The following is an 18,704-nucleotide window of genomic DNA, read 5'->3' on the forward strand; positions in this document are numbered from 1 at the left end:
TCTTGGACAAGCCCTTTCTTCTCTGGAGACAAGCTAGAAGGTCTCCAAAGACCTTTCAACTCTGAAATTCTATTGAGTTTATGGATTGGATGAATACATAATGAACAACCAGATGAATTCTCCTGGTGAATTTTTTCCAGATGAAATCGGCCACCCTCCTCTTCACGGTTTTCCAGTGTCCTCATCTGGCTGGCTCATCCCTGCAGTGCCCTCAGCTGTCCAGATCCCCCAGAGTGGGGGAGCACCCCTGTCTTCTGAGCTGTCTTGATCTCTCACCATCACCTTACCCAGAAGTACCTGTCCTGTGGCCTCACCTGCTCTGTAGAGCCCTGACAAATGACAGGGCAATCTGAAAATCCAGTTCGTGCCAAGGTGCTAATGTCCATGACAACATTAAATTCTTTTGGATTGTTGAGAGCATCTAACTAAATCTCATCCTTTTACAGTTGAGTAAACAGAACTGAAGAGGGAAAGTGACTTGGCCAGGCTCTCACAGTGAGTCAGGAGTAGAGAGAGGAGGTCTCCTCACTCACACAGTTCACACATTCCCTAGATCAGCATTAACTGAGCACTTACTGTGCTGTGTGTTGGGGATACAATGAAAAATAAAATTCTGATTTTCCAGGAGGTCAGACTAGAGGGGAAGAAGAACACAAGCAGATTATCATAAATCAGTGAGTTCAATAAAGTGATGAAGATATGCACAGGGTATTAGGGGGCCATCAAAGGAAGGCCTCCAGACTAGCCTGGCAGGTTCATCAAAAGCTTCCTGGAATAGGCCAATCCAAAGGGCCTTGGAGAATCAATGGGAGTTAGCCAGGTAGAGAAGGACATTCTAAGTGGGGGATACACACAGTTAATGGCTCATGCATCCCAGACAACATTTGCTTTTTAGCTAAGGCCTTAACCAAGGAAGCAGATTGCATGAGAAATTGTGGAGCTTGTAAGGAAGGTATTTTGGAGGTGGGGAGAACCTTTCAGAACTTTCATATTACTCCACACGGACAGCCAACTTACTATCCTATGTAAGGCAGGGGAAGAGGAAAGGCATATTCCCAAGTGGACCTGAGTTAGCACCTTTAGCTTGGTGGTGGCTTGTCACAAATGCCTGTCCCAGGCTAAATATCATAAAATCCCAGACCCAGGGATTACCACTTGGATAGCTGTCAATAGGTGTCCCTCTTCCAGGGAATGGGCCCTAGTGGCCTAAAAAGAGAATGGAAACCAGAGCGTCCCTAGGGCAGGAGCAGGGAGATTAGGCCAGTCCTAAAGGTGGCATAGCCTTCGTTCGCTTCCAGTGCCAGCTAGGAATAAGCATCTGAAAGGTGAACTTTATTCTGCCAACACTGGAGTGCATCCCTGTTCCTGACCCTGGAAGCCTTCTCACCCTGAGATCCAAGTCAGGAGAAACTCCCTCCTGGAGGAGGAATGCTGCAGGGAGGATGGCTGGGCAGCCCTTGAGGGGGCAGGGGATGTAGTAGGCACAGGTACAGACTGACTCTAAGATGCTACGTGCCATTGACGAACTACATCCAGAGCTCCAGGAGACCCCAGGTGGGCAGGGCTTACCTCCTATGCTCTGTTCACCTTTCTTTTTGTCAGCATTTATAGGTGGCCACTCTTTCCTCAGTACTTCTGACTTTCCCTCTCCTTATGCTAACAGTACCTAGCGCAGGCTCTGGTTCAGGGGGCATTTGAATCAAGCCACTGCCTTACTTGGCTGGTGGGTATGTGGCTGTTCACCCATTCCTGATGGGCTAGGGGAAGAGGAAAAAAAGGTATCAGAGAAGGGACCCTTCCCTTGGCAAGCTCAGGTGATCAGAAGAATCACCCCAAGCTGCATGGGAACTTTCCCCAAGAGTACCCCAATATTAGGCTGTTCTATTTGGGTCCCTTCATCTGCTCTTCACCCACAGCAAGAGTTGGTCTCAGCTGGGACTGATGAATCAGTATATCCAGGGGGGAAATGAGGCATTATTGTCAGTTATCCTAGAAGAATAGCCAGACACTGTACCCTGGGGATGCAGGATCACTAAAAATGAAAATTAACCAATTAGGTCTTTATCCCACCCAGAGCTAGGGTAGGGGAGGAGGAGCCAGCCCCTGGGCCTTTCAGTGAGATCTGGTTATCCAAGGTGAGGCAGGAGTTTCCAGATACCCTCAATTCCTAACCGAGGGGGACAGGGGGTGTGAGAACAGAATGGATATTGCCAGGAAGTCAATAGAAACTGAAGAAGCATTCAACAGGGGATGTTGAGACCCTGGTGGAGGTAAAGAAACTCTTCTTTGCTTCGGAGGAACCAATTATCAGACAACCCCTTTGCTGATGTTTGACAAATAGCATGACAGGGAAGATAAGTCCCACGGGGCTCCCAGAGCTGAGTTTGAGATACTTGTGTAGCATCCATTTAATAAAAATTGAAACGCATTGCTTGTATCTGCCCCCAACGCGCGCGCGCGCGCACACACACACACACACACATTTCTATGCCCATGTGCCTTGGTGAGTGGGTGCATCAGACTGTGCATATAAAATACATCAAACTGAAATAAGAACAAGACCCTGGAGACTACTGTGGTTCAATATCTCTGGACACATAATGGAAATGCTCCCCTTTGACTGCCCAGGCCTTCTATCTAATAGAGCTTTGGGAGAAAAGGAAGCTGCCTTGACCCTCTATCACAAAGTTGTTAAAGATTCAGAAGTCGCATTAATTTAATGAGAGATGCCTCGGCCTTCCTTCTGTCTACTGATCCAACAATTTCCAATTATTCACAATCAAGAGAGTCTAATAATAAAAATCTACCCATTTCCCAAAGCTGGTATTCTCAAAATAGGCGCTGCTGGCTCTTGAGTACCAGCAATGTACCAGATGCCATGCCCAGCACCTTCTACTCAAGATCTTTAACCCTCAAAATAACACTGCAAAGTGGGTGTTCCAATTCTACACAGTATGAAAGTGAGGCTCAGAGATGTTCAAGGGTCTTCACTCAATAAGTGGCAGATGTGAGAATCTGCTTTTTACCTCCCAGTCTACATCTTGTACTTGTCAAACTGATCTTTTTGGCTTTTCTGTGCTCTATTGGTTTCTATTGTTGTGTGACGAATTACCACAAAGTTAGCACCTTAAAACAGGAGCATTTATTAGTGCAAAGTCATATAGGTCAGAAGTCCAGCATGGCATGACTGGCTCTTTGCTCAGGCTGAAATCTAAGTGTCACCAACTACATTTTCATCTGGAGCACAAGGTCCCCCAGCAAGTTCATTCCTGTGGTTGGCAGAATCTACTTCCTTGTGGTTATAGGAATGAAATCTGTTTTCTTGCTGGCTCTTGGCTAGGGACAGCCTAGCCTCAAGAGACCATTCGTGGGTCCTTTCCCCATGACTGCTCCATCTCATCAACAGGGAACCTCCCTGTAGTCCAGTCTCTCTCTTAGTTCATATCTCCTTGGCTTCCTCTTCTGCAAACAGCCAGTGAAAACTCTTTGCTTTTAAAGGACTCTTAGGCCAGGCTCATCTGGATAATCTCCTTCTTTGAAGGCAACTGTGTCATATAGCGTAACCTAATTGCAGAGGTAAAATTCATCGTAGTCACAGTCCTGGGGAGTGTGTGTGTGTGTGTGTGATGTGTGTTTCTTGGGGGTCATCTTAGAATCCTGCCTACCACACATGCCAACTGTGTAAATTAGTTTATTTTCTTTTCCTTTCTCCTCTACCATCTGGTGAAATGGTATACAAGGAGAGATCTGGGGCCAGGGCACCAGGAGGAGAGTGCTGGAGACACTTGAGGCAGGAAATCCATACATCCCTTGATCATGCAAATGATAAACTCTGTGTTGTCTCTGCTGAAGCAAGGCAGAGCTCAGGGCAGGGCCCATCCCTTGCCTCCTGATGATGGCCTGTAAACCAGCCCCTGAGGGAAAACTGACAGCCAGGGCAAAGGGGGAAACCAAGGCCTCTGTCTTGAAACTGCTGTGGCTAGCAGGGAGGCTGGTGGCCCTGAGGAATTTGGGCCCTGCTGAGAAGAGTGTTTGAGATTTAATGAATGTTTGGAAAGCAGAAGGAGACTGAAAATAAAAGGCATTATGGCAAATCACATTATTATTATTATTATTATTATTATTATTATTATTACATTATAAGTGCTATTGTATTACAAGCACCATTAGGAGTAGCAATTGCTGTTATTATTAAGCAATCCAGCTTCTCCATCCTCAGCATCAGGCTTCACTCCGTGTCAAAGGCGTCAACAGCTCCGTAAATCACCATCTGGGGCTTCCCTCACATTCACAGCCCAGTGGCAAGCCTGATGCCTGCCCATCCCACTGAAGCCTCCAGCCATAGCTCATGTGGTAGACGCATCTCCTGTGAATTCCAAAGCTGGATTTTTATCTTGGCCAAGAGTTAAGATAGTCCTAAACCCATTCCTGATCATATTGCTCTCTTGCTTAAAACCCTTCAGTGGCTGTCTCCCCATTACCCTCAGGATAAAGTCTGAACTCCTTAACATAACTCCTGTGACCTCCTATTCCCTATCACCCACTGCACACCCCAGCCATACTGAATGACTTGCAGGTCCCTGAATCTGTTATAAGCTCTTGCTGTTCTGGGGCTCTGCACATGCTGTGGTTTCTCTGTTCGTGAAACTCCTCTTCCCACCTCTTTATCTGGCTGACTCCTGCTCAGCTTTCAGGTCTCAACTTGCAGTCAGCTCTCAGCTCAGGAATATCAGCAGCAATTCTGGTAGAAAAGACCACCTTATACGTGCCGCGCCGTGTAATTAACCACTCTTCAGGACTTACCTTCCACCTGCTACTAAGTTTAAGCATCTTGAGGACAGGCATGGAGTGTGCTTATCATTCTATTTCTAGTGCCCAACATGATGTGTGTTCTCAAAGAGACACTCATGTTTTTGTTGAATGAATGAAGGAATGAGTGAGACTAACTAAGATCTAAAAAGTGTCCAAGAGCTGAAAATCTGTTATGCATATCCCTGCCCCTCCCCCGCCCCCACTGTGGGAACCTATCTGAGAGCCTGGTGGCCTCTGGAACACAGCAGAGTCAGCAAGATGCTCAGTCCTTGTGGAGAACCCATTATTTGATCCTGCTGCCAATGTGGAGCACATAAATTAGTAAGGAGGCAGAGTCCACTGATTAACAGCATCGCTCATCTTCCTAAACAACTCCTTGTACCCCTGGTGGGATGGTGGAGCTGGGGGTGCCTGGGATCTCTACATGCCTGAGGCTAATGTGTTGGGACCTGGGAAAGGAGAGGTTTAGCAACTGATGTATAGACAGGAGGCCTGACCAGTGAATGCTGATCAGTGCCTGAAGAAGGAAGCAAGCCTGCAGAAAAGCGGTAGCTCACTGCAGCCTAAGGGGAGAGCCCGAGGTGTCCACTAGTTCTCATTGTCAACTTGACCTACTGAGGCTTCAGCTACACACTTAACCACACAGTTAATAACTACTTATTTAGCACCTAGAGACCCAGAACAGTGTTGTAAATAAAAAAATGAAGACAGACCCAGCTGCTGCTGAGGAGGTAAGAGGGCTTTCCACCTGGCCTCTGCCTTCCTCTTCCTGGAAGCATATGACTGAGGTCTCTGTAAAGGCAGTTCTACCCTGATGGGTGTTTGCAGGTGAACATGAATTAATTTAATGAATGTGTATTGAGCATTTGCTAAGCGCAAGTGTAGGATATAGTGAAGGGGATAGAGCATGAACAAGAAGGAATATGGTCTGCCTTTGAAGTCCTGTTTGTGGACTCATGTTGGGAAAGAAGAGCAGAGAAAGGACAGAGTTCCTGGGAGGAAGGGATGTGCATGTCCAGGTTATGGGGTAAATGAATAGGAAACATGCAGGGAGAAGAATCCAAAGCTGGGAGATTTAGGACCAAATCTCCTATTAAATAGAATTCATTGACAGGTGTGAATTAGCCTCCCAGCTGCTACTGTCTTCAAAGACCTACAACACAAAAAGCCATCTCCCAGCCTACACAGAGAGCACAGGCTTTGATGCAGATAAATAGACAGACGGGTACCGCAGTCAAGTGGGCTCAGGAGGGAAGGAGAGGATGTAAGGGTGCCCAGGAGATTTTGGACTTCTGGTGGCTCCAGGGCTTTCCTGCAAAAAGGCTAAGAGAGGACTTCTGAGACAAGGGTCTGGGGCCTGGCTTCTGTGATGCATTAGATCTAGCTATGAAGAAGAGCCTTGGGCAGGTGGGAGGACCCGGCTGCCAATGGGGTGAGATGAGGCACAGCCTGACAAGTGCTGCCTTCCTAAATGTTTTTAGTCAACAGCCTTGACTTCTTTCTATATGGGGTGCACCAGAGTGAACACTGATAATGTAAGTGCATTTATTTCAAATGGCATCTAGTCCTTGGAGAGGTAGCTTTGAACAAACTCGTGATAAAAAGCTCCAAGTGATGACAGGTATGCAGATGAGGTGTAAAGGGGGCATGATTGAGTGACCGCTTCTTCCAGGCTTGGGAGATGCAGGAGGTCAAGGTGGACACTGAGGAAAAGGTAGGCAGGAATCATAGCATGAAAAGCCTTGTGTGTCTAGCCAAGGGGTTTCTGTCCTGTATTCAATAAAGGAGTATTTGGTGAGGGGGACGTTCATGATCAAATTTGGAGTTTAGAAAGATCTCTCCAGCAATAATGTGGAGAAGGAAACTGGAGAAGTGCAAGACTAAAGGAGGAGAAACCAATGAGTCCGTAGTCTAGGACCAAGCTGGTGAGGATCTGATTTGAGGTAGAGATGATGGGGTGGAGGGAAGGGATCAGATTCAAGAGATATAAAGGAATTATAATGTCCTCAAATGACAATAAATGAGTGCATACCTGCTTACATGAATGAATGAATGAGATGTGGACAGTGAGAGCATGGAAGGGGAGGATGCATTCTAAATTCTAGCTTGATTGACAGGTGGATCATGTGACATTCACAAACAGGGAACCAAGGGAGGGAAGCAGATCCAAGTGGCAAGATAAGGAGTTCAAGTTAAAGAGCGATACGGTCTTAAGGATATCTTCCTCCTTTTCAGCTTCATAATAATATTTTAAGAAATTAGAATCGTTTAGTGTTTCAGGACTCCTGGGGTGAGAACATTTGAAGTTGTCAATCATTAACAATCACAGTGATGGAGTATGCTTTGACACCACCTCCTAGTGGCCTAGCCCAGTGCTGAGCACACAGTAGGGAAGATAGAATAATCACTGGTCTTATTTGCCAAGGACCTGGATCTTAATTCCATGTCTGTCTTAGGGGCAAGACATTTAACTCCTGGGCACCTCAGTTTGCTCTTCTACCACATGTGAAAATGAATAAAACCTGTTCTGTTCACTTCCAATTGTGGTCGGGAGACCCAAAAGCAGTGCATGAAAGTGCCCTGTAAGCTTCATTCAGCCACATCCGTGGAAGCAGTTGATGTTATTATACTCAGTAATAAATTGATATTTCATAAATCACTTTGATGTGGGTGACATGAGGCTGCCAGCTTCCTCTCCCAGGCAGTTAGGGTCCAGGGCTGAGCATGGAGCAGAGAGGATCAGAGGCTGAGGCTTGGGTGAAAGCAGGCAAGAGATGAGGGACTGCTTGAAACCCCACTGTTAAGGGGGTTAAGGATTTTAAACACCACTGTTAGGAAGCAGAGCCAGTTCTGGAGTGAAGAGGCTGCAAATAGGGCCAGTTATAACCCAAATGGGTGCAAGCGTTAACATTTGGAGAGATTTCAGAGGTCACAGAGGTGTTGGAGTGACACCTTTTATAGGTTGCGTGTGGCCCTGCTGGGAAGGGAGCTGTTAAGGTTCTTGGACTACCTGGGGCTGAGGGCTTTATGCAGACGCCGGAGACAGCCAGCCACCTTTGTGGCGTGATCTGGTGGGCTTCAGGAAGGCCTCCGCACACTGCCTTCCTCACTACCTGCTAATGATCCCTGAAAGTGCATGAAACATGCATTCCTTGAGCTATTCTATTATTACTTCTAATAATACTAATAAGGAGTCTGTATCATACTTCCAGTCTACACAGAGCTCTCCTATATATTATCTTTTTTGAGTCTCACAATGGCACAGTGAAGTCTTATTTCCCCCATTTTAAAATGAGGAAACTTTTATGATTAAAAAAGAGAAAAATAAATTAAAAGATTTTTTTTTTAAAGATTGGTTTTTGGAATGTGGGCTTTCAGAGAGGAACATCTAGGTCAAAATACCCACAGACAGTGTATGATTTAAAATGCGGTGACTCCAAACCCATACCCACTCTCTCCAGGACAGTTATTCTCCTAACCATTTAATTAAGCCCAAAAGGCAACTTTTGATTTCACTGATTTTTCTAGGTGCCAGGGACACAGCAGTGAGTGAGACAGTCTATTCTACCTTCCAGGAGTTCACAGGCCAGCGGGGAAGCATTTGAGGCTCAAATAATGATGACCGTGGAGAGATTTTACTAGGGGCGGCTGAGGCTGCTGGACAGCTCTCAGCAGAAGTTGGCCAAGTTCACCAAGCTGCATTCGACTGCCTGTTTCTCTGAGCCATCTTAGCCACACAAGCCTGCAGTTACACTGCATTGACTTCTAATTCCTTCCCACCTGCTGCACCCTGGTACTTGCTGTGACTCCTTTTCTGGGTTCTTCATGCTGAACAGATGCGATGTGAGGCAAACCTCAGCTCTCTCATGTTCTCAGTGAAGTGCTCAGTTTTGCCTGGCACACAGTTGGTGGTCAGTAAATTGTAGTAGTTATTATTAGAATTATTGCTTTCTTGTGATTATTCATGGTTGGAAGGTCTGGAACTTCAACTAAAGGCTTCTCTCTCAACACAAATAGCCAGACCAAGCAATTAGCATCTTATGGTGACTTTTTTTTTTTTTTTTCGAGACAGAGTCTCTGTTGCCCAGGCTGGAGTGCAGTGGCACCATCTTGGCTCACTGCGACTCTGCCTCCTGGGTTCAAGCGATTATCCTGCCTCAGACTCCCAAGTAGCTGGGACTACAGGCAGACGCCACACAACCACACCCAGCTAATTTTTGTATTTTTAGTAGAGATGGGGTTTCACCATATTGGCCAGGCTGGTCCCGGACTCCTGACTCCAGGTAATGCCCCTGCCTTGGCCTCGCAAAATGCTGGGATTATAGGCGTGAGCCACCGCGCCCGGCCTATGGTGACTTATTTAGCAAAACTTTTCCCATTTGACAAGTAGCTAAGAGTCACCTCTTGCCAAACAAAGAGGAAGAGAAAGAGGATGGCGAAGCCTCCAGGCCAGATCTTTCCTTTTGGCAGGGCCCAGCAGTTCAGGGGGACCAGGAAAAGGAAGGAGATTGGGGCAGTGCACCCACTTTGGTGACACCGGCAGCACGGAGGATGGATTGCACTTGGACAGAAGAGGACTCCCAGGCCATGAGTGCCTGTGTGCCAGGCACTTCTCATGGATTACCTGTGCAAGGTAGATGCTCTTACCCGCACTTTACAGGTGAACACATCGAAAGTTCAGAGATCCGCCTGAAATCAGCCAGCCAGTATGTGGCCAAATGAGGGTTTGAAACCAGGACTGTCTTATTTCAAAACTTGTGCTCTTTCTAATACATGTTACTGTTTCCTGATGAGATTGCCACATTGCACAATGTGGCACCAAGGGGCACCATTCACATGGTCATCAGTATAAATGGCACCTGGGAATTGAACAGCATAGTGGCTAGGTATCCCAAGATCAGAGGCATGATCTCCATTAAATAGCAGCTATTGCAGAGGAGAAATGACGAGGACCTAACCTGGAGGGGTTGGAAAGGAAGGGACAGCTTCGAGAGACATTTAAGAGATAGATTTGACAGAATTGGCAGTTGACTGGGTGTGGAGTTAAGAAATAAGGGAGTTGAGGCTGTCTCTGAAGTTTCTAGCTTAGGTGCCTGGGAGAATAGTAATGCCCTTATTGGTTAGGAAGGCAAAGGGGAAGGGGCTGTTGGGCAGAAAACATCACGGAATGCCACTTCCCCTGCTTACCCATTTGGCCTGGGTTGGGAGATGAACTTGATTTAAGGGCACCACCTGGACCTGTGCTTTGGTTTCTTGCTTTTCTACTTAAGGTCAAACTCAGAAACTTAATCTGGGCCATTAAAAGTTCTTGTGCTTTTAGCTCTAGTTGACTAACCTGGTCCTGTCCCCAGGATTGACTAAATCCAGCCCCCAGTGATGGGACTTGCCTGCTTGGCCCAGCTGAACATGTCCCCGGGGCCCTGATTCCCCTAGACCTCCCTTGCAGAAGCTGCCCACAGGGTCTGCCCAACCTTTCCCTTATCCCTCCATGTTCCCAGACACCAGACACTAAAGCTCTACATTTCTTGGCACTGGACCCTGTGTGGTATAAGGCATGGTCGGCCCCTTGCAGCCATGGTAATCTCACAGTTTCCCAGACCCTGTCTTCCTCTCTTCCTCCAACAAAACTACCTGAGCTCTAGGACCTCCACCTGTCTGGGGCCATGCCCAACTCAGCCCCCACTCAGAGCCTGTCCTTGCTCCCTGGCCCAGGCGATGAACAGGCTGTAGACCCATAAAGCTTCCTGCAGCTTGCAGTGAATGGATGCCTGTTTGTAAACCAGGACATTGGACATGGCACATCTGCTGCAGAAAGTGAGGGGCGCCCTTCCACGTAGCTCTCAAGCCATTATCCGTGAAGCATTCCTTCATCTCAGGGTAACATCTGTCCATATCCACTTGTGGCTCTTACCTGACCTTCAACTATAGCTATTTGGACCCTTACATACCGTTGTATACACAAAGATTTGCACACATGTATGCACGCATGCACACACACACACTTTTAAAAATGTTTTTCATGTGAAAGCCCAGTGATGATAAAGCAAGCTGTCAGGATTTAAAAAAAAAAATACAATAATGCAATTCACAGAGGACAGTCAGTGGTTAGCACAGCTTCTACTCATGTTTTTACACCTTCTGGAGGTGTGACAGGGTGTGCTTGGTGTTAGAGTTGGCCACAGTGAGACCCCAAGGCATTAAGATGTCTTCAATCAACTGTCCTCAAAACAGCGTTGACCAAACAGCTTTTAGGTACCAAGCACTCTCTAGATGCAGTGTGAACTTCAAAAATGAGGCAGACATATCTTTGCTTCCTGGAAACACACAGCCCCCTGTAGAGAGAGGCCACATGTGTGAACAAACAATGCAACATGGGGTCCATCACAAAGCCACCCACACTTGGAGTAGTGGAAGACCTGGTCCTGGTCTCTGCCCCACCACTTTGGCTTTACCAGGTCCCATTTGCTCTGTTCTTCACCCTCATTCCCTGGTTTGGGACAATGGGAGTTGATTCCTGTTGGGTGCAGGGACCCTCAGGATATCCCTTCCTGTGGTATTTATAAGAAGAGGATCAAGGTCCCCATGAGAACCTGTTCCACCCGAGGGACTGTTCCTTTCTGTCATTGTATGAAGGTTACAACCAGCCAGGCAGTGTGGCTGGGGCGGGGTTGGGGAGGCACAATGGGAGCCTAAGTGAGCCAGGTGTGCATTCTTAGGTAGGGCTCAAGATGGGTGGGCAGCGGAAACTGGGTGAACTTTAATCCCTTCCATTCCTGAAATGTGTTCGTTTTATGAAATATCTCTCTCCGCAAAATGTCTCCACCACTTGACTTTGGATTTCTAAGAAATGTTTCTCTGAATAGATGTAGAGTAGCATTTCCCAGATAGCGTTCTGAAGCACGCCACTGCCAGGCACTCGTGGATTTTGGAGGAGAAAAAAAAAACCCATAGTCCTGGTTTGTTCCATGGTCAGTGTGTTTGGGAAGTTCAGGGTTAAACAAAATTAAACCAGCTGCTTCACTGCTGGACTCTTTTCAGCCTTTAATATGCTAGTGATTATTATGAATCTTGAAAAGGCAGATATAATATGCATTGTTTTCCAGCCTTATCTGAGCATGGAACCTTGTCTTCATGAAATTTCTGTTGGTGTCACCTGGAAACCTAATGCCCTGAGGAACACACTTTGATAAATACTGGCACATAAGATGTTCATTGTTTGTAAACTAACGGTGGTCAGTTATTTCCCATATTCTTTTAGACAATAGTCTTCAATAGCAGCAGGAAAGTCTAAGTTTAGATAAAAAGGAGAATTTCCTCACTGTAAGGATTCTTAGATACTAGAACCTTAGAGTGTCATGGGAAATGGCAGTAAAAGAATGTGCCCCTCCCCCTTCCTTGTCCTTCCACAGGCTATCCCATGAGTCATTATAAATAGAATGAATTATCAAGGAAGCTTCTGGAATCTTTTTATCTTAAGGGGCCTTTGAAAGTTGCATAGAATTGTGGGACAAGAAGGTAGGAATAAAAAGGCAGGAAGACAGACTGGCTGACTTCTGGGTAGACTGTCTCTAAGTGTCTGTAATTAACTCATTCATTCTTACTCCGCCCAGAACATGCATTTGAAGGGAATACCTTTCTAACTTGTGGAACTGAAGAGGCAGAAAGCCAGAAGCTACCCCAGATTTCACAGTGGTCTTTCAGTAGCTGTCGTATTTGCCAAATAGGAGGCTAAGCTTTACATGCATCTTACTTGTTTCTTGACATAACCTATAAGGTTGCTAATATTGTTTCTTTTTAAAAAACAAGGATCTGAAGCCCAGAAGGTTACAGATCTTGCTGAAAGTCATACAGCCAGTATGGTAAGGAACCTGGATTTGAACACCAAAGCCTGAATCCACTATATCACCCCAGCTGCCACTGTGAATCTGTGGACATCCAGAGCCTCAGGGCTTCCTTAAAATGAGCCTTCATCCATCAGGCTATGTGTGTGGGGAGAGGATGGAGTTGGGCTGATGTGTCTGCCCACAATGATAAGGAAGCCAGGGAAGAGGACATTTTCCAGCCCCTGCCAACCATGCCCAGCCAGGCCCCTTGGTTTGCCCACAACAGTCTGGCTCTGCCCCAGTCACTGCACCCTTGCCAAATGCATCTTCTTCCATTAGCCATCTGCCCCCTTGTGCCTACCGATAGCCCACAGCACATGGGCAGCTGCCCTGTTAGAGAGATAGGAGATAATATCAGTGTAGGAATCAATACATTCTCTGGCATGTCCTTTTTCCCCTAATGGGAATGTGGCAGGATCCAAAATACACTTAAACCTTATCTAAATCCACTCTGTCAGGCATTGGTGGCTTCAAAGGAAGCTTGGTACCTCCAGTTTGCACGTGTAAGCTAATGAAGCCGGGCTCTGGGTAGGTGAGCTAAGGCCTGTAGCCTGAGGCCTTGGCAGTGTCTGGAGCTGTGTGGCAAGGATGCAAGGGCGGCGCCAGGGGCCTACAGCAGCTAAGTCTTCAGAAGAGGAGACTGCCTGGAGGAAAGCAATCTTTCTTCCTGGCCAGAAGGAAAGCCTAAGGCACTTGCCATCTGTCATGTCAGGCTGAGTGGCTGACGGGCTAGTCCTGGGGTCTGGAAGTCCTGTGTACCCCCAGGGTGTGGATCTGTGTGCGAGGCACTTGGAATGAACATGAAATGAATGTGATTTTTGTGTGAAAAGGTGGCCTGACGCACATTTGAAGGCATATTTCCGGGAGCGGAGATAAGTGAGCTGAATAATCTACACCCTCTTGACTGGTTTCGCTGTACAGGGCCCAGGGAGACCTTGGGGGCCAGGGCTCGGAGCTCAGAGGAGGACACTGCCCCTCTCTATAACACTAACTGGCCTCGGTGCACTCACACCTGCAGGCTAACACGTGGCCCCACCAGCGTTATTGCATGAGGACCATGGGTTGCAGGGAGAACTCCTTTGAGCTTCTAAATGTCACTGCCTTAGATGGGATTTCCCTGACTGTGTCAACTAAAGTAGCAGTCCCTCACCCCAAGTCCCATCCCCATAGCTATATGAAATGACGATGAATTTGTTTCCTTACTATCTGTCTCTTCCACTAACTGCAAGCTTCCTGAGGGCAGCAAGTGTGTCTCTCTCATCCATATCCTCCATGCCTAGAACCATGTCTGGCACATGATAAATGCTTAAATATTTATCAAGTGAATGAAAAAATTAGTGGTAAATGAAGGCACCACCCTACCCACAAACCTTCAGGTTGAGGTTCTTAGAAAGCAAACTTGGTTTTGGCATTCCTCCACTGACAGTTCCCCTGGGTCCCATCACACATAGGACAAAGGGCAGATTCCCAAGCCTGGCATCCTGACTCTTATGGTCTTGTCTCTGCTGACTGCCCCAGCTTCGTTTCTCACCATCCCTCTCCCAGGCCCCCTTGTATCCAGTGTGCTAACCCACACTTCAGGTGTATAAGACTTAGGGTCCTGCTGGAAATGCAAGCTCCTGGGCCTCAGCTCCTCAGATTTGGATTCAGGTAGTGTTAGGTGGGGTTCAGGAATCATCCTCTTTTTTTTTTTTTTTTTTTGAGGCAAAGCTTTGCTCTTCTTGCCCAGGCTGGAGTGCAATGGCACAATCTCGGCTCACTGCAACCTCTGCCTCCTGGATTCAAGCGATTCTCCTGCCTCACCCTCCTGAGTAGCTGGGATTACAGGAATGCACCACCACATCTGGCTAGTTTTGTATTTTTAGTAGAGATGGGGTTTCACCATGTTGGTCAGTCTGGTCTTGAACTCCTGACCTCAAGTGATCCATCCTTCTCGGCCTCCCAAAGTGCTGGGATTATGAGCGTGAGCCACTGCACCCGGCCCTATCATTTTTTAAAAAGGAACCTGGATGATGCTGACGGTAGAATCACACTTTAAGAGGTGATGTCTTCATCAAAGTACAAGCACACCATGGGCAGTTCACTGAAAGGGCCATGCACTTTCTCAGCTCTGCCCTTGTATACATGGGGATTTCTGGCTGGAGGAGCCTTTGACCACTCACAATTCTCCACCCAGAAAATGCCTATGTATCCTTCAAGACACAGCTCAAGCATCCCACCTCCTGTGGAAAAAACCCTGTGTGCCTAGTGCTGCCCCCACTAGGCACATGGCTTTTTTCTTTCTCTCTCTAGCTAGTGCATCTTGTATATAACTTGTGTAGAGATCATTCTGCTATTTTTTTTCTCCTCCATCCTCCACCATCACAGTGTTAACTCCCAGAAAAACTGCTCTCATTAACTCTGGACCCCTAGGTCCCAACAGAGTGTCTGGTGTTCACTGGATTAGAATGTGGTACCCAGATATGCTTTACCAAAGTCCATCCCTCACTTCACCCCTTCCTAACTATGTTCTTATTTCTGATGCTGGGTCTTTCCAGGAGTTCTCACTCCAGAGAATGGACAGCCTTGTGGATGATCGTGTCAACATCCTGGGATTTTCCATTTTCAACCAATCCCATGCTTTCTTCCAAGAGTTTGCCCAGAGCCTCAACCAGTCCTGGCAGGAGAACTGTGACCATGTGCCCTTCACTGGGCCTGCGGTAAGTACCCGCCAGAGCTCTTCCTGGTGCCCCTTGGCCTCTGCACATCGCCCCTCCATGGGCCAACCCCTGGGCAACACATCTTCTTGGAGTCCAGCCATCTCCTGCTCCAGTGCCAGCTCAGAAAGGGAGGTAGAGAGGTGTGGGAAGCGGTTGCAGGGTATGAGGTTTGGGAAGCAATGAGCTGTAGACAGCAGGGAGGGGGCTGTGTAGAGGCACTGGGTTGTCACTTAGTGATGTCTGCAAGTCCCCTGTGGCCAGACTCTCAATAATACAATTGCCGAGAGCTGCCTGAGTTTAGGATCCAAGAATCGGTTGGAAGGGCCTTTAAGCTGATCTGCTCCCTCATTTTTCAGATAAGGAAACTAAAGCCCAGACTGGAATGGGATGTGGAGTGGGGATGTGGGGGTCTTGTTCAGGGGCAAACATCGAGGCTGTTGCAGAGTGGAACTAGACCCCAGGACTCCTGGCTCCTGGTCTGGTGCTCTGTCCACCCCCTGGCCACTTCCTGTGTCACGGCTCATCCGGAGTGGCTCCCTTCTGCCCAGTCCCTCTGCTTCCTCTCTGCAGTTCTGGCCCCTTCCGGCATGTGTGACGGAAGCAAACCTTTCCATGGCCATTCTCCACTGAGTTGGATGTTCTTCTCCGTGGGGCAGGCCAAGAATATCTGCTTGTGTACGTTTGTTAAAAGGCAAGTTCTCAGGAGACTAGGATTATGTAGCTTTTTATGCCCTGTCCTAGCCCCATTATACACAATATTTTATTTTTAAAAGCCCCATGAGGCAGCCCTTGTGATGCTCACCCCAACTCCTGAGGCAGCTACTATCAGTATCTCCATTTTACAGATGATAAAACCAAAGCCCAGAAAGGTTAGGCAAATAGCCCAGGGTCACACAGCCAGTGAGCAGAGGACGAGGATCAGAACCCAGGCCATATGGCTTTACAGTTTATATTTTTAACCTCTGTTCCACTGTGCATCTCTCTAGGACTGTCATTTCCTTGCCACGCTGTACTGTAATTGAGCCTGGCTAGACGGAAGTACAGTGATGCATGCATAATGACATTTTGGTCAGCGATGGACAACTTATATGATGGTGGTCCCATAGATGATAATACCACATTTTTCTTGTCCCTTTTCTATGTTTGGGTATGTTTAGATATGCAAATACTTACCACTGTGTTGCTGTTGCCTACATTATTCAGTACAGTCACATACCGTACAGGTTTGTAGCCTAGGAGCACTACACTATACCATATAGCCTAGGAGTGTAGTAGGCTATAGCATCTAGATTTGTGTAAGCACACACTATGATGGTCACACAATGAAGAAATTGCCTGATGATGCATTTCTCATCATGTGTCCCCATTGTTAAGCAACACATGACTGTAGTTACTAGGTATTTGTTGAATGAATGAGTGAGTGAGTGAGTGAGTCAGGCGGAATGATGAGTTACAGATAGAAAGAAGTGGAAAAGCATTAGGTCTAGGAGATGGCAATGGAATTGGGTACACTCCTGGAGTGGGAAATTCTCTGGTGAGTTTTTAAAATAGCGATGCCTGTCTCTGATAAGACATGCCCAGAGGCAAAGGCATATCTAGACATCTACACACTTGGCATCTAATTAGTACTTGGCCAACACGGTGACCTTGGAGGCGGGCTGCGGAAGCCAGGGCCTGGACTTAAAGACCTTTCACAAAACTCTGTGCTTTTATGATCATGCAGCCTCGTGGACATCTCAGGAAGGAAGGAGTAGCTAAGGAGGTCAGAGCTCATGGAAAACTCAGGAAGCTTTGATCCAGGGAGTGGGACAGGAGGAGCGGGTTTGAGAAACAGTTTCATGCAGGTTTATGGAACCCATCCCAACAAGATATTTTAGACCTAAAAGAGGCAAAAATCCATGGGAAGGACTGGGAAGGGCAGCTTGAAGGAAGGAGTCATGTCCATTAAATGGTTTAAGGGACAGAGAGGGACATCTCAAAGCACAGTGTCATGTGCAGGATCAGACTCAACCCCTAGCAGCAATGCAAGCCCTGTTCTCCCAGCTGCGTCTGCTGTTCTTAAAGTTCTCATTCCAGTATTTTTATTTTTATTTATTTATTTATTTATTTATTTATTTATTTATTTATTTATTTTTGAGACGGAGTCTTGCTCTTTCGCCCAGGCTGGAGTGCAGTGGCGCAATCTCGGCTCACTGCAAGCTCCGCCTCCTGGGTTCACGCCATTCTCCTGCCTCAGCCTCCAGAGTAGCTGGGACTACAGGTGCCCGCCACCGTGCCTGGCTAATTTTTTGTATTTTTAGTAGAGATGGGGTTTCACCGTGTTAGCCAGGAGTGTCTCGATCTCCTGACTTCGTGATCCGCCCACCTCGGCCTCCCAAAGTGCTGGGATTACAGGCGTGAGCCATCATTCCAGTATTTTAATAGGTGCTGACAAACTTGAAAGGCTTGCAATACAATATCAAGAAAGGAGAAAAAAACATCTGTCTCTTTCCCTTCAACCCAAGCCTCACCACATTTGGCATCTGGCCTAGTGAAGTAAATGGTCCCAGGCTCTATTTCCTCATTCTCTCTAAGGGTATCTGCCTTTGCATTGATGCTCACATTGGCCATGAGCAGACAGACGAGGGTCCTTCGGTTCCTAGTGGGCTTCTTTGTAAGGATCCAGCACAAAGGCCAGGAGTACCTTTCACAGAGCTGTGGGTCAGCGCTGCCATGGTCAGACAGGCTGAAAAGGCCACTGGCCTTGGAGTCACAGAGCCTGGAGTCAAATACTGGCCTTGACATTTTCTCACCGTGTGATCTGAGGTAGTGACGTAAGCCCCGTGGGCCTCAGATTATTTTTCCATAACTGTAGGTGAATTATACCTGACCATCTTAGAGCATTATTGTGAAGACGGAATCAGATACGATTCTATTTCCAATTCACAATCATTCACTAAGTTAATATAACAACCTATATATGCCAGATGCTGGAATAGGCATTACTAAATATATCAGGTAGCTTTTGCTACGTAAATACTGTGTAACAGCCAACTCCTAAATCTCATGATACACAATAAATATGCATATACGATTCTATCTCCAATTCACAATCATTCACTAAGTTAATATAACAACCTATATATGCCAGATGCTGGAATAGGCATTATTAAATATATCAGGTAGCTTTTGCTATGTAAATAGCCAACTGCTAAATCTCATGATACACAATAAATATGCATACAATACACATTTATGTAGCCCGCGGACCTGTGGGTCAGCGAGGGAGCAGCTCGTCTAAGCTGGCTCAGTTGGGCAGCTCTGCTGCTCT

General features: G+C 47.0%; 1 protein-coding gene across 6 annotated transcripts in view; it reads left to right on the forward strand.

The window, feature by feature from the left end:
* Window positions 1-18,704, forward strand: part of GRIK4 (glutamate ionotropic receptor kainate type subunit 4) — a 477,471-nt gene that overhangs the window by 336,963 nt on the left and 121,804 nt on the right. For all 6 annotated transcript variants that reach the window (XM_057299274.2, XM_057299272.2, XM_063608842.1 and 3 more), the window contains one exon: window positions 15,233-15,394. In XM_057299274.2, coding sequence (XP_057155257.1) covers window positions 15,233-15,394 — 162 coding nt within the window. The remainder of the gene's footprint in view (window positions 1-15,232; window positions 15,395-18,704) is intronic.

Source organism: Pan paniscus, chromosome 9 (assembly GCF_029289425.2).
Source record: "Pan paniscus chromosome 9, NHGRI_mPanPan1-v2.0_pri, whole genome shotgun sequence".
NCBI classification, from domain to species: domain Eukaryota; kingdom Metazoa; phylum Chordata; class Mammalia; order Primates; family Hominidae; genus Pan; species Pan paniscus.